Consider the following 15,128-nt stretch of genomic DNA (forward strand, 5'->3'; position numbering starts at 1 on the left):
CCCTCAGTACTGACCCTCCGACAGTGCAGCAGTCCCTCAGTACTGACCCTCCGACAGTGCGGCGCTCCCTCAGTACTGACCCTCCGACAGTGCGGCGCTCCCTCAGTACTGACCCTCCGACAGTGCGGCGCTCCCTCAGTACTGACCCTCCGACAGTGCTGCATTCCCTCAGTACTGACCCTCCGACAGTGCGGCGCTCCCCTCAGTACTGACCCTCCGACAGTGCAGCGCTCCCTCAGTACTGACCCTCCGACAGTGCGGCGCTCCCTCAGTACTGACCCTCCGACAGTGCGGCGCTCCCTCAGTACTGACCCTCCGACAGTGCGGCGCTCCCTCAGTACTGACCCTCCGACAGTGCGGCGCTCCCTCAGTACTGACCCTCCGACAGTGCGGCGCTCCCTCAGTACTGACCCTCCGACAGTGCGGCGCTCCCTCAGTACTGACCCTCCGACAGTGCAGCGCTCCCTCAGTACTGACCCTCCGACAGTGCGGCGCTCCCTCAGTACTGACCCTCCGACAGTGCGGCGCTCCCTCAGTACTGACCCTCCGACAGTGCGGCGCTCCCTCAGTACTGACCCTCCGACAGTGCGGCGCTCCCTCAGTACTGACCCTCCAACAGTGCGGCGCTCCCTCAGTACTGACCCTCCGACAGTGCAGCGCTCCCTCAGTACTGACCCTCCGACAGTGCATCACTCCCTCAGTACTGACCCTCCGACAGTGCGGCGCTCCCTCAGTACTGACCCTCCGACAGTGCAGCATTCCCTCAGTACTGACCCTCCGACAGTGCAGCATTCCCTCAGTACTGACCCTCCGACAGTGCAGCATTCCCTCAGTACTGACCCTCCGACAGTGCAGCGCTCCCTCAGTACTGACCCTCCGACAGTGCAGCATTCCCTCAGTACTGACCCTCCGACAGTGCAGCATTCCCTCAGTACTGACCCTCCGACAGTGCAGCATTCCCTCAGTACTGACCCTCCGACAGTGCAGCGCTCCCTCAGTACTGACCCTCCGACAGTGCAGCATTCCCTCAGTACTGACCCTCCGACAGTGCGGCGCTCCCTCAGTACTGACCCTCCGACAGTGCGGCGCTCCCTCAGTACTGACCCTCCGACAGTGCAGCATTCCCTCAGTACTGACCCTCCGACAGTGCGGCGCTCCCTCAGTACTGACCCTCCGACAGTGCGGCATTCCCTCAGTACTGACCCTCCGACAGTGCAGCAGTCCCTCAGTACTGACCCTCCGACAGTGCGGCGCTCCCTCAGTACTGACCCTCCGACAGTGCGGCGCTCCCTCAGTACTGACCCTCCGACAGTGCGGCGCTCCCTCAGTACTGACCCTCCGACAGTGCGGCGCTCCCTCAGTACTGACCCTCCGACAGTGCGGCGCTCCCTCAGTACTGACCCTCCGACAGTGCGGCGCTCCCTCAGTACTGACCCTCCGACAGTGCGGCGCTCCCTCAGTACTGACCCTCCGACAGTGCGGCCCTCCCTCAGTACTGACCCTCCGACAGTGCGGCGCTCCCTCAGTACTGACCCTCCGACAGTGCGGCGCTCCCTCAGTACCGCACTGGGAGTGTTGGCCGGGAATTTGTGCTCAAATCCCTAAAGTGAGACTCGATTCCACGACAAGTCTGGAACCTGAGCTTCCTGTTGGAGCGACTCCTTCCCCCGACCATGACCCCCTTCCCCTGTAATCTCCCCCTCCCTCCTCCACATCTCTGTCGCCCTGCTGGAGCCGCCACTCCGGACAATCCCCGGGCCCCGGGCCACTCCGGACAATCCCCGGGCCCCGGGCCACTCCGGACAATCCCCGGGCCCCGGGCCACTCCGGACAATCCCCCGACCCCGGCCACTCCGGACAATCCCCGGGCCCCGGGCCACTCCGGACAATCCCCGGACCCCGGGCCACTCCGGACAATCCCCGGGCCCCGGGCCACTCCGGACAATCCCCCGACCCCGGGCCACTCCGGACAATCCCCGGACCCCGGGCCACTCCGGACAATCCCCGGACCCCGGGCCACTCCGGACAATCCCCGGACCCCGGGCCACTCCGGACAATCCCCGGACCCCGGGCCACTCCGGACAATCCCCGGACCCCGGGCCACTCCGGACAATCCCCGGACCCCGGGCCACTCCGGACAATCCCCGTACCTCAGACCACTCCGGGAATCGCGGACACCGAATGACAAACAACAGGAACCGGAAATAATGCAGCGGGGCGGAAGTGGAGGCGGTAACGTGTGCGGGGCGGAAGTGACGCCAATGCGCCTGCGCAGTGTCGGCAGGCGGGATGCGGGGAGTCCGCTCGGTGTTCGAGGCCTGGAGCCCGCGTGATGGGGCGCGGCTGCTGGAGGAGGCGGAGGGCCTGGGGCCGGGAGAGCCGGGCCCGCCAGGTACCGAGGGAGGGCCCCCCGTGACTCCCCCCCGCGCCCCCCCCCCGTGACTCCCCCCGCGCCTCCCCTCGCTCTCCCACCCTCTCTCTCTGTGACCCCCCCCCCCACCCTCTCTCTCTCTGTGACCCCCCCCCCCACCCTCTCTCTCTCTGTGACCCCCCCCCCCACCCTCTCTCTCTCTGTGACCCCCCCCCCACCCTCTCTCTCTCTGTGACCCCCCCCCCACCCTCTCTCTCTGTGACCCCCCCCACCCTCTCTCTGTGACCCCCCCCACCCTCTCTCTCTGTGACCCCCCCCACCCTCTCTCTCTCTGTGACCCCCCCCCACCCTCTCTCTCTCTGTGACCCCCCCCCACCCTCTCTCTCTGTGACCCCCCCCCCCACCCTCTCTCTCTCTGTGACCCCCCCCACCCTCTCTCTCTCTGTGACCCCCCCCACCCTCTCTCTCTGTGACCCCCCCCACCCTCTCTCTCTCTGTGACCCCCCCACCCTCTCTCTCTCTGTGACCCCCCCCCACCCTCTCTCTCTCTGTGACCCCCCCCCACCCTCTCTCTCTCTGTGACCCCCCCCACCCTCTCTCTCTCTGTGACCCCCCCCACCCTCTCTCTCTCTGTGACCCCCCCCACCCTCTCTCTCTCTGTGACACCCCCCCCACCCTCTCTCTCTCTGTGACCCCCACCACCCTCTCTCTCTCTGTGACCCCCCCCCACCCCCTCTCTCTCTGTGACCCCCACCACCCTCTCTCTCTCTCTCTGTGACCCCCCCTCCCTCTCTCTCTCTGTGACCCCCCCCCACCCTCTCTCTCTCTGTGACCCCCACCACCCTCTCTCTCTCTGTGACCCCCCCCCACCCTCTCTCTCTCTGTGACCCCCCCCCCACCCTCTCTCTCTCTGTGACCCCCCCCCACCCTCTCTCTCTCTGTGACCCCCCCCCCACCCTCTCTCTCTCTGTGACCCCCCCCCACCCTCTCTCTCTCTGTGACCCCCCCCACCCCCTCTCTCTCTCTGTGACCCCCCCCACCCCCTCTCTCTCTCTGTGACACCCCCCCCACCCTCTCTCTCTCTGTGACCCCCCCACCCCCTCTCTCTGTGTGACCCCCACCCCCCCCCAATCTCTGCGCTCCTCCAATTCTGGCCTCTTGCCCATCCCCGATTTCCACCATTGGCGGCCGTGCCTTCAGCTGCCTGGGCCCTGAGCTCTGGAATTCCCTCCCTAAACCTCTCCGCCTCTCTCTCCTCCTTTAAGACCCTCCTTAAAACCTCCCTCTTTGACCGAGCTTTTGGTCGCCTGTCCTAATATCTCCTTATGTGGCTCGGTGTCAAATTTTGTTTGATAATCGCCCCTGTGAAGCGCTTTGGGACGTTTCACTACATTAAAGGCCCTAATTTGAAGAATTAACAGAAAGAGTAGACAAGGGTAATGTAGTAGATGTAATATATTGGGATTTTCAAAAGGCCTTCGATAAGTTACCGCATTATAGACTCATGACTGATGTCCGAGCATGAGTCAGGACAGAGAGCAAAATGGATAGCAAGCTGGTTACAAAACAGAAAACAGAGAGTAGGGGTTAAAGGTAGTTACTGAGACTGGCAAAAGGTGGGAAGTGATGTTCCACACGGATCGTTGCTGGGATCATAGAATCATAGAAAGGTTACAGCACGGAAGGAGGCCATTCGGCCCAACAAGACCGTGCCAGCTCTATGCAAGAGCAATCCAGCTAGTCCCACTCATAGGAACAGGAGTAGGCCATTCAGCCCCTCGTGCCTGCTCCGCCATTTGATAAGATCATGGCTGATCTGTGATCTAACTCCATATACCTGCCTTTGGCCCATATCCCTTAATACCTTTGGTTGCCAAAAAGCTATCTATCTTACATTTAAATTTAGCAATTGAGCTAGTATCAATTGCCGTTTGCGGAAGAGAGTTCCAAACTTCTACCACCCTTTGTGTCTAGATATGTTTTCTAACCTCGCTCCTGAAAGGTCTGGCTCTAATTTTTAGACTGTGCCCCCTACTCCTAGAATCCCCAACCAGCGGAAATAGTTTCTCTCTATCCACCCTATCTGTTCCCCTTAATATCTTATAAACTTAGATCACCCTACAAATTATGACTAACTTTAACATATTTTCCCCCTCCATTTGTATATTCATACATAGAGAACTGGCTGGGATGAGGTATCATTCTAGTAAACCTACGCTGCACTCCCTCCAAGCCAATATGTCCTTCCGAAGGTGCGGTGCCCAGAACTGCTCACAGTACTCCAGGTGCGGTCTAACCAGGGTTTTGTATAGCTGCAGCATAACTTCTGCCCCCTTGTACTCTAGTCCTCTAGATATAAAGGCCAGCATTCCATTAGCCTCCTTGATTATTTTCTGCACCTGTTCATGACACTTCAATGATCTATGTACCTGAACCCCTAAGTCCCTTTGGACATCCACTGCTTTTAACTTTTTACCATTTAGAAAGTACCCTGTTCTATCCTTTTTTGATCCAAAGTGGATGACCTCACATTTGTCTACATTGAATTCCATTTGCCACAGTTTTGCCCATTCACCTAATCTATCAATATCGCTTTGTAATTTTATGTTTTCATCTACACTGCTTACAATGCCACCAATCTTTGTGTCATCGGCAAACTTAGATATGAGACTTTCTATGCCTTCATCTAAGTCGTCAATAAATATTGTGAATAATTGAGGCCCCAAGACAGATCCCTGCTGGACTCCACTAGTCACATCCTGCTAATGTGAATACTTACCCATTATCCCTACTCTCTATCGCCTTTCGCTCAGCCAACTTCCTAACCAAGTCTGTACTTTTCCCTCGATTCCTTTTCCCCGTAGCCCAGCAAATTTTTTTCTTTCACGTATTTATCCAGTTCCCTTTTGAAGGCCATGATTGAATCTGCCTCCACCACCCCCTCGGGCAGTGCATTCCAGATCCTAACCACTCACTGCGTTAAAAAAAAGCTTTTCCTCATGTCACCTTTGGTGCTTTTGCCAATCACCTTAAATCTATGTCCTCTGGTTCTTGACCCTTCCACCAATGGGAACAGTTTCTCTCGATCCCTGTCTGGACCCTTCAGGATTTTGAATAGACTCTGGAACAGTTCCTACAGATTGGAGGGTGGCAAATGTAACCCCACTATTTAAAAAAGGAGGGAGAGAAAAAACAGGGAAGTACAGACCAGTTAGCCTAACATCAGTAGTGGGGAAAATGCTAGAGTCTATTATAAAAGATGTGATAACAGAACACTTGGAGGGCATTAACGAGATTGGACAAAGTCAGCATGGGTTTATGAAAAGGAAATCATGCTTAACAAGCCTACTGGAGTTTTTTGAGGATGAAACTGGTATAATAGATAGGGGAGAACCAGTGGATGTGGTGTACTTGGATTTTCAGAAGGCTTTTGATAAGGTCCCACACAAGAGGTTAGTGTGCAAAATTAAAGCACATGGGATTGGGGGGAATATACTGACATGGATTGAGAATTGGTTGACAGACAGGAAACAGAGAGCAGGTAAAAACGGGTCTCTTTCCAGGTGGCAGGCAGTGACTAGTGGGGTACCGCAGGGATCAGTGCTTGGGCCCCAGCTATTCACAATATATATCAACGATTTGGATGAGGGAACTGAATGTAACATTTCCAAGTTTGCAGACGACACAAAGCTGGGGTGGAATGTGAGCTGTGAGGAGGATGCAAAGAGGCTCCAATGTGATTCAGACAAGTTGGGTGAGTGGACAAGAACATGGCAAATGCAGTATAACGTGGATAAATGTGAGGTTATCCACTTTGGTTGTAAAAACAGAAAGACATTATTATCTGAATGGTGATAGATTGGGAAAAGGGGAGGTGCAACGAGACCTGGGTGTCCTTGTACACCAGTCGCTGAAAGCGAGCATTCAGGTGCAGCAAGCAGTTAGGAAGGTGAATGGTATGTTGGCCTTTATTGCAAGAGGATTTGAGTACAGGAGCAGGGATGTCTTACTGCAGTTATACAGGGCCTTGGTGAGACCACACCTGGAGTATTGTGTGCAGTTTTGGTCTCCTTATCTGAGGAAGGATGTCCTTGCCATTGGAGGGAGCGCATCAAAGGTTTACCAGACTGATTCCTGGGATGGCAGGATTGACGTATGAGGAGAGATTGGGTCGACTCGGCCGATATTCACTCGAGTTTAGAAGAATGAGAGGTGATCTCATCGAAACATATAAAATTCTAACAGGACTAGACAGACTAGATGCAGGGAGGATGTTCCCAATGGCTGGGGAGTCCAGAACCAGGGGTCATAGTCTCAGGATACGGGGTATGCCATTTAGAACCGAGATGAGGAGAAATTTCTTCACTTAGAGGGTGGTGAACCTGTGGAATTCTCTACCACAGAAGGCAGTGGAGGCCAAGTCATTAAATATATTCAAGAAGGAGATAGATATATTTCATAATGCTAAAGGGATCAAGGGATATGGGGAAAAAGCGGGAACAGGGTACTGAGTTAGACGATCAGCCATGATCATTTTGAATGGTGGAGCAGGCCCGAGGGGCCGAATGGCCTACTCTTGCTCCTATTTTCTATGATTCTATGAATACTTCTATCAAATCTCCTCTCAACCTTCTCTGTTCCAAGGAGAAGCTTCTCCAGTCTATCCACGTAACTAAAGTCCCTCATCCCTGAAATTATTCTAGTAAATCTCTTCTGCACCCTCTCTAAGGCCTTCACATCGTTCTTAAAGTGCGGTGCCCAGAACTGGACACAATACTCCAGTTGTGGCCGAACCAGTGTTTTATAAAGGTTCATCATGACTTCCATACTTTTGTACTCTATGCTTCTATTTATAAAGCCCAGGATCCCGTATGCTTTTTTAACCACTTTCTCAACCTGCCCTGTCACCTTCAACGATTTATGCACATGATACCAGAAGTGAGAGATTAGACCTATCAGGAAAGGTTGAACAGGCTGGGGCTCTTTTCTCCTGAAAAGAGAAGACTGAGGGGTGACCTGATAGAGGTCCTTACGATTATGAAAGGGTTCGATAGGGTAGACGTAGAGAAGATGTTTCCACTTGTTGGGGTGACAAGAACTAGGGGCCATAAATATAAGATAGTCACTAATAAATCCAATAGGGAATTCAGGAGAAACTTCTTCACCCAGAGAGTGGTGAGAATGTGGAACTCACTCCCACAAGGAGTAGTTGAGGTGAATAGTGTAGATGGATTTAAGGGGAAGCTGGACAAACACATGAGGGAGAAAGGAATAGAAGGATATGGTGATAGGGTGAGATGAAGTAGGGGGGAGACTTGTGTGGAACATAAATACCAGCATAGACTAGTTGGGCCGAATGGCCTGTCTCTGAGCTGTAGTTTCGATGTAATATATATAGGTAAGTTGTATTTTAAAGGACTAACCAATGATTCACTTCCTGTGCAGACGACAGTGTGGGCAAGGATTGGACCAGACAAGGCCAGGCTCTCCCTGAAATCTCCGACAGGATGTACTGCTCAGCCTGTCACTGCAGCTTTGAGAACAGGGAGGATCAGGTAAAGTTCGGGGAACGGGCCATGTGAACCCCGGGATTAGACTGGGGAACAGGCCGTGTGAACCCCAGGGTTACACTGGGGAACGGGCCGTGTGAACCCCGGGGTTACACTGGGGAACGGGCCGTGTGAACCCCAGGGTTAGACTGGGGAACGGGCCGTGTGAACCCCAGGGTTAGACTGGGGAACGGGCCGTGTGAACCCCGGGGTTACACTGGGGAACGGGCCGTGTGAACCCCGGGGTTACACTGGGGAACGGGCCGTGTGAACCCCGGGGTTACACTGGGGAATGGGCCGTGTGAACCCCGGGGTTACACTGGGGAACGGGCCGTGTGAACCCCAGGGTTACACTGGGGAACGGGCCGTGTGACCCCCGGGGTTACACTGGGGAATGGGCCGTGTGAACCCCGGGGTTACACTGGGGAACGGGCCGTGTGAACCCCAGGGTTACACTGGGGAACGGGCCGTGTGAACCCCAGGGTTACACTGGGGAACGGGCCGTGTGAACCCCAGGGTTACACTGGGGAACGGGCCGTGTGAACCCCAGGGTTTGCTCTGGGGAACGGGCCGTGTGATTCCGAGGGTTACACTGGGGAACGGGCCGTGTGAACCCCAGGGTTAGACTGGGGAACAGGCCGTGTGAACCCCAGGGTTAGACTGGGGAACGGGCCATGTGAACCCCGGGGTTACACTGGGGAACGGGCCGTGTGAACCCCAGGGTTACACTGGGGAACGGGCCATGTGAACCCCGAGGTTACACTGGGGAACGGGCCATGTGAACCCCGGGATTAGACTGGGAAACGGGCCATGTGAACCCCGGGGTTACACTGGGGAACGGGCCATGTGAACCCCGGGGTTACACTGGGGAACGGGCCATGTGAACCCCGGGGTTACACTGGGGCACTGGCCGTGTGAACCCCGGGGTTACACTGGGGCACGGGCCGTGTGAACCCCGGGGTTACACTGGGGCACGGGCCGTGTGAACCCCAGGGTTACACTGGGGGACGGGCCGTGTGAACCCCAGGGTTACACTGGGGCACGGGCCGTGTGAACCCCAGGGTTACACTGGGGGACGGGCCGTGTGAACCCCAGGGTTACACTGGGGAACGGGCCGTGTGATTCCCAGGGTTAGACTGGGGAACGGGCCGTGTGAACCCCGGGATTACACTGGGGAACGGGCTGTGTGAACCCCGGGATTACACTGGGGAACGGGCCGTGTGAACCCCGGGATTACACTGGGGAACGGGCCATGTGAACCCCGGGGTTACACTGGGGAACGGGCCGTGTGAACCCCGGGGTTACACTGGGGAACGGGCCGTGTGAACCCCGGGATTAGACTGGGGAACGGGCCGTGTGAACCCCGGGGTTACACTGGGGAACGGGTAAGGTAGGTCGTGCCTGACAAACCTGATTGAATTTTTTGAAGAGGTGACTAAAGTAGTGGACAGGGGAATGTCAATGGATGTTATTTATATGAACTTCCAGAAGGCATTTGTTAAGGTCCCACATAAGATACTGTTAGCTAAGATAGAAGCCCATGGAATCGAGGGAAAAGTACGGACTTGTTTAGGAAGTTGGCTGAGCGAAAGGCGACAGAGAGTAGGGATAATGGGTAGGTACTCACATTGGCAGGATGTGACTAGTGGAGTCCCGCAGGGATCTGTCTTGGGGCCTCAATTATTCACAATATTTATTAACGACTTAGATGAAGGCATAGAAAGTCTCATATCTAAGTTTGTCTATGACACAAAGATTGGTGGCATTGTAAGCAGTGCAGATGAAAACATAAAATTACAAAGCGATATTGATAGATTAGGTGAATGGGCAAAACTGTGGCAAATGGAATGTTGGCCTTTATATCTGGAGGACGAGAGAACAACAGGGCAGAAGTTATGCTGCAGCGATACAAAACCCTGGTTAGACCGCACCTGGAGTACTGTGAGCAGTTCTGGGCACCGCACCTTCGGAAGGACATATTGGCTTTGGATGGAGTGCAGCGTAGGTTTACTAGAATGATACCCGGACTTCAAGGGTTAAGTTACGAGGAGAGATTACACAAATTGGGGTTGTGTTCTCTCGAGTTTCGAAGGTTAAGGGGTGATCTGATCGAAGTTTATAAGATATTAAGGGGAACGGATAGGGTGGATAGAGAGAAACTATTTCCGCTGGTTGGGGATTCTAGGAGAAGCGGGCACAGTCTAAAAATTAGAGCCAGACCTTTCAGGAGTGAGATTAGAAAACATTTCTACACACAAAGGGTGGTAGAAGTTTGGAACTCTCTTCCGCAAACGGCAATTGGAAAGAAGGAAATAAAGGTTAAAAGAAAAAGCATACAACATGGCAAAGATTACTGGTAAGCCCGAAGATTGGGAAAACTTTAAAAACCAGCAAAGGATGACTAAAAGAATAATAAAGAGGGAGAAAATAAATTGAGAGTAAACTAGCAAGAAATATAAAAGCTGACAGTAAAAGCTTCTACAAGTATATAAAAAGGAAGAGGGTAGCTAAAGTAAACATTGGTCCCGTAGAGGATGAGACTGGGGACATAATAATGGAAAACAAGGAAATGGCAGAGGAATTGAACAGATATTTTGTATCTGTCTTCACAGTAGAAGACACGAATAATATACCAATAATAGCAGAAAATCAAGGGGCAAAGGGGAGGGAGGAACTAAAAACAATCACTATCACTAGAGAAAAAGTACTAGGTAAACTAATGGGTCTAAAGGCTGACAAGTCCCCTGGACCTGATGGCTTGCATCCGAGGGTCTTAAAGGAAGTGGCTACAGAGATAGTGGATGCATTGGTTGTAATCTTCCAGAATTCACTAGATTCTGGAAAGATCCCAGCGGATTGGAAAACCAAATCAAGGAGAGCCAACATGGTTTTATGAAGGGGAAATCGTGTCTGACAAATTTATTCGAGTTCTTTGAGGAAGTAACGGGCAGGGTGGATAAAGGGGAACCAATGGATGCAGTATATTTGGATTTCCAAAAGGCATTCGATAAGATGCCACATAAAAGCTTACTGCATAAGATAAGAGCTCATGGTGTTGGGGGTAATATACTGGCACGGATAGAGGATTGGATAACTAACAGAAAACAAAGAGTCGGGATAAAAGGGTCATTTTCAAAATGGCAATCTGTAACTAGTGGGGTGCCGCAGGGCTCAGTGCTGGGAACTCAACTATTTACAATATATATCAATGACTTGGATGAAGGAACAGAGTGTATCGTGGTCAAATTTGCTGATGATACAAAGATAGGTGGAAAAGCAAGTTGTGATGAGGACACAAAGTGTCTGCAAAGGGATATTGACAGGTTAAGCGAATGGGCAAAAATTCGACAGATGGAATGTGGGAAAATGTGAAGTCATCCACTTTGGGAGGAAAAATAAAAAAGCAAAATATTATTTGAATGGAGAAATACTACAAAATGCTGCGGTACAGAGGGATCTGGGTGTCCTCGTACATGAAACACAAAAAGTCTACATGCAGGTGCAGCAGGTAATCCGGAAGGCAAACGGAATATTGGCCTTTATTTCTCGGGGGATGGAGTATAAAAGCAGGGAAGTCATGCTACAACTGTACAGGGTGCTGGTGAGACCACACCTGGAGTACTGCGGACAGTTCTGGTGCCCTTATTTAAGGAAGGACATACTTGCATTGGAGGCAGTTCAGAGAAGGTTCACTTGGTTGATTCCGGGTATGGAAGGGTTGTCTTATGAGGAAAGATTGAACAGGTTGGGTCTATACTCATTGGAGTTTCGAAGAATGAGAGGAGATCTTATTGAAACATACAAGATTCTGGGGGGACTCGATAGTGTAGATGCTGAGAGGATGTTACCCCTCATGGGGGAATCTAAAACTAGGGGGCATAGTCTCAGAATAAGGGGTCGCCCGTTAAGACAGAAACTAAGAGGAATTTCTTCTCCCAGAGGGTTGTGAATCTTTGGAATTCTTTACCCAAAAAAGCTGTGGAGGCCGAGTCATTGAATACATTCAAGGCGAGTTAGACACATTTTGATCAGCGAGGGAGTCAAAGGATATGGGAAAGGGCGGTAAAAATCAGATCAGCCACGATCTCATTGAATGGCAAAGCAGGCTCGAGGGGCTGAATGGCTGACTCCTGCTCCTATCTCTTATGGCTTATTATGGCTGCTAGCTCAATTGCTAAATTTAAATGTGAGATAGATAGCTTTTTGCCAACCAAAGGTATTAAGGGATATGGGCCAAAGGCAGGTATATGGAGTTAGATCACAGATCAGCCATGATCTTATCAAATGGTGGAGCAGGCACGAGGGCTGAATGGCCTACTCCTGTTCCTATGGACCATGTGTGAACCACAGGGTTACACTGGGTAACGGGCCGTGTGAACCCCGGGGTTACACCGGGGAACGGGCCGTGTGACCCCCGGGGTTACACCGGGGAACGGGCCGTGTGACCCCCGGGGTTACACTGGGAACGGGCCGTGTGAACCCCAGGGTTAGACTGGGGAACGGGCCGTGTGAACCCCGGGGTTACACTGGGGAACGGGCCGTGTGAACCCCGGGGTTACACTGGGGAACGGGCCGTGTGAACCCCAGGGTTACACTGGGGAACGGGCCGTGTGACCCCCGGGGTTACACTGGGGAACGGGCCGTGTGACCCCCGGGGTTACACTGGGGAACGGGCCGTGTGAACCCCAGGGTTACACTGGGGAACGGGCCGTGTGACCCCCGGGGTTACACTGGGGAACGGGCCGTGTGACCCCCGGGGTTACACTGGGGAACGGGCCGTGTGAACCCCAGGGTTACACTGGGGAACGGGCCGTGTGACCCCCGGGGTTACACTGGGGAACGGGCCGTGTGACCCCCGGGGTTACACTGGGGAACGGGCCGTGTGAACCCCAGGGTTAGACTGGGGAACGGGCCGTGTGAACCCCGGGGTTACACTGGGGAACGGGCCGTGTGACCCCCGGGGTTACACTGGGGAACGGGCCCGTGTGACCCCCGGGGTTACACTGGGGCACTGGCCGTGTGAACCCCGGGGTTACACTGGGGAACGGGCCGTGTGACCCCCGGGGTTACACTGGGGAACGGGCCGTGTGAACCCCAGGGTTACACTGGGGAACGGGCCGTGTGAACCCCAGGGTTAGACTGGGGAACGGGCCGTGTGAACCCCGGGGTTACACTGGGGAACGGGCCGTGTGACCCCCGGGGTTACACTGGGGAACGGGCCGTGTGACCCCCGGGGTTAACACTGGGGCACTGGCGTGTGAACCCCGGGGTTACACTGGGGAACGGGCCGTGTGACCCCCGGGGTTACACTGGGGAACGGGCCGTGTGAACCCCGGGGTTACACTGGGGAACGGGCCGTGTGAACCCCAGGGTTACACTGGGGAACGGGCCGTGTGAACCCCAGGGTTAGACTGGGGAACGGGCCGTGTGAACCCCGGGTTACACTGGGGAACGGGCCGTGTGACCCCCGGGGTTACACTGGGGAACGGGCCGTGTGACCCCCGGGGTTACACTGGGGAATGGGCCGTGTGAACCCCGGGGTTACACTGGGGAACGGGCCATGTGAACCCCAGGGTTACACTGGGGAACGGGCCGTGTGAACCCCGGGGTTACACTGGGGAACGGGCCGTGTGAACCCCGGGGTTACACTGGGGAACGGGCCGTGTGAACCCCCAGGGTTACACTGGGGAACGGGCCGTGTGAAACCCCAGGGTTAGACTGGGGAACGGGCCGTGTGAACCCCGGGGTTACACTGGGGAACGGGCCGTGTGACCCCCGGGGTTACACTGGGGAACGGGCCGTGTGAACCCCGGGTTACACTGGGGAACGGGCCGTGTGACCCCCGGGGTACACTGGGGAGGGTGTCCTGTTCTTCGTTCAGGGGCAATGCACTCGGGGTCTATTGGAAAGGATACCTCCCCCTCAGGGTTCCCCATTATCAGGGAGCTGGGATGGGGAGCTTTCATTTCAGCACAGACAGGAACAGGAAGGGAGGAGGTGTGTGGTGTTCACAGCTTTCCTCTAAACTTAACACATCTCTCTCCCTCTCTCTCCTACTCCCTCCCCCACCCCCCCTCGCTCCCTCCCCCCCCCTCGCTCCCTCCCCCCCCCTCGCTCCCTCCCCCCCCCCTCGCTCCCTCCCCCCCCCTCGCTCCCTCCCCCCCCCTCGCTCCCTCCCCCCCCCTCGCCTCCCTCCCCCCCCCTCGCTCCCTCCCCCCCCCTCGCTCCCTCCCCCCCCCTCGCTCCCTCCCCCCCCTTCGCTCCCTCCCCCCCCCTCGCTCCCACCACCCCCTCGCTCCCTCCCCCCCCCCTCGCTCCCTCCCCCCCCCCTCGCTGCCTCCCCCCCCCTCGCTGCCTCCCCCCCCCTCGCTGCCTCCCCCCCCCTCGCTGCCTCCCCCCCCCTCGCTCCCTCCCCCCCTCGCTCCCTCCCCCCCCCCCATCGCTCCCTCCCCCCCCCCATCGCTCCCTCCCCCCCCATCGCTCCCTCCCCCCCCCCCATCGCTCCCTCCCCCCCCCCCCCATCGCTCCCTCCCCCCCCCCATCGCTCCTCCCCCCCCCATCGCTCCCTCCCCCCCCCATCGCTCCCTCCCCCCCCATCGCTCCTCCCCCCCCCCATCGCTCCCTCCCCCCCCCTCGCTCCCTCCCCCCCCCTCGCTCCCTCCCCCCCCCTCGCTCCCCCCCCCCCCCCCCATCGCTCCCTCCCCCCCCCCATCGCTCCCTCCCCCCCCCCATCGCTCCCTCCCCCCCCCCATCGCTCCCCTCCCCCCCCCATCGCTCCCTCCCCCCCCCCCATCGCTCCCTCCTCCCCCCCCCCCATCGCTCCCTCCTCCCCCCCCCCCATCGCTCCCTCCCCCCCCCATCGCTCCTCCCCCCCCCATCGCTCCCTCCCCCCCCCCCATCGCTCCCTCCCCCCCCCCATCGCTCCCTCCCCCCCCCATCGCTCCCTCCCCCCCCCATCGCTCCCTCCCCCCCCCATCGCTCCCTCCCCCCCCCATCGCTCCCTCCCCCCCCCCCATCGCTCCCTCCCCCCCCCATCGCTCCCTCCCCCCCCCCATCGCTCCCTCCCCCCCCCCCATCGCTCCCTCCCCCCCCCCCATCGCTCCCTCCCCCCCCCCCCATCGCTCCCTCCCCCCCCCATCGCTCCCTCCCCCCCCCATCGCTCCCTCCCCCCCCCATCGCTCCCTCCCCCCCCCCCATCGCTCCCTCCC

The 15,128-nt window shown here is 56.4% G+C and overlaps 1 protein-coding gene across 5 annotated transcripts in view; it reads left to right on the top strand.

The window, feature by feature from the left end:
• The first annotated feature begins 2,247 nt into the window (after positions 1-2,247).
• Positions 2,248-15,128, top strand: part of ankzf1 (ankyrin repeat and zinc finger peptidyl tRNA hydrolase 1) — a 50,335-nt gene continuing 37,454 nt past the window's right edge. The window contains exons 1-2 of one of the 5 annotated variants that reach the window (XM_067981195.1): positions 2,248-2,392; positions 7,817-7,926. In XM_067981195.1, coding sequence (XP_067837296.1) covers positions 2,290-2,392; positions 7,817-7,926 — 213 coding nt within the window. In that variant the 5' untranslated portion in view covers positions 2,248-2,289. Of the gene's footprint in view, positions 2,393-3,597; positions 3,808-6,032; positions 6,126-7,816; positions 7,927-15,128 lie in introns of those variants that run through there. The other 4 variants (XM_067981197.1, XM_067981194.1, XM_067981193.1 and 1 more) reach the window with 4 other exon arrangements.

Source organism: Heptranchias perlo, unplaced genomic scaffold (genome assembly GCF_035084215.1).
Source record: "Heptranchias perlo isolate sHepPer1 unplaced genomic scaffold, sHepPer1.hap1 HAP1_SCAFFOLD_689, whole genome shotgun sequence".
Taxonomy (NCBI): Eukaryota; Metazoa; Chordata; class Chondrichthyes; order Hexanchiformes; family Hexanchidae; genus Heptranchias; species Heptranchias perlo.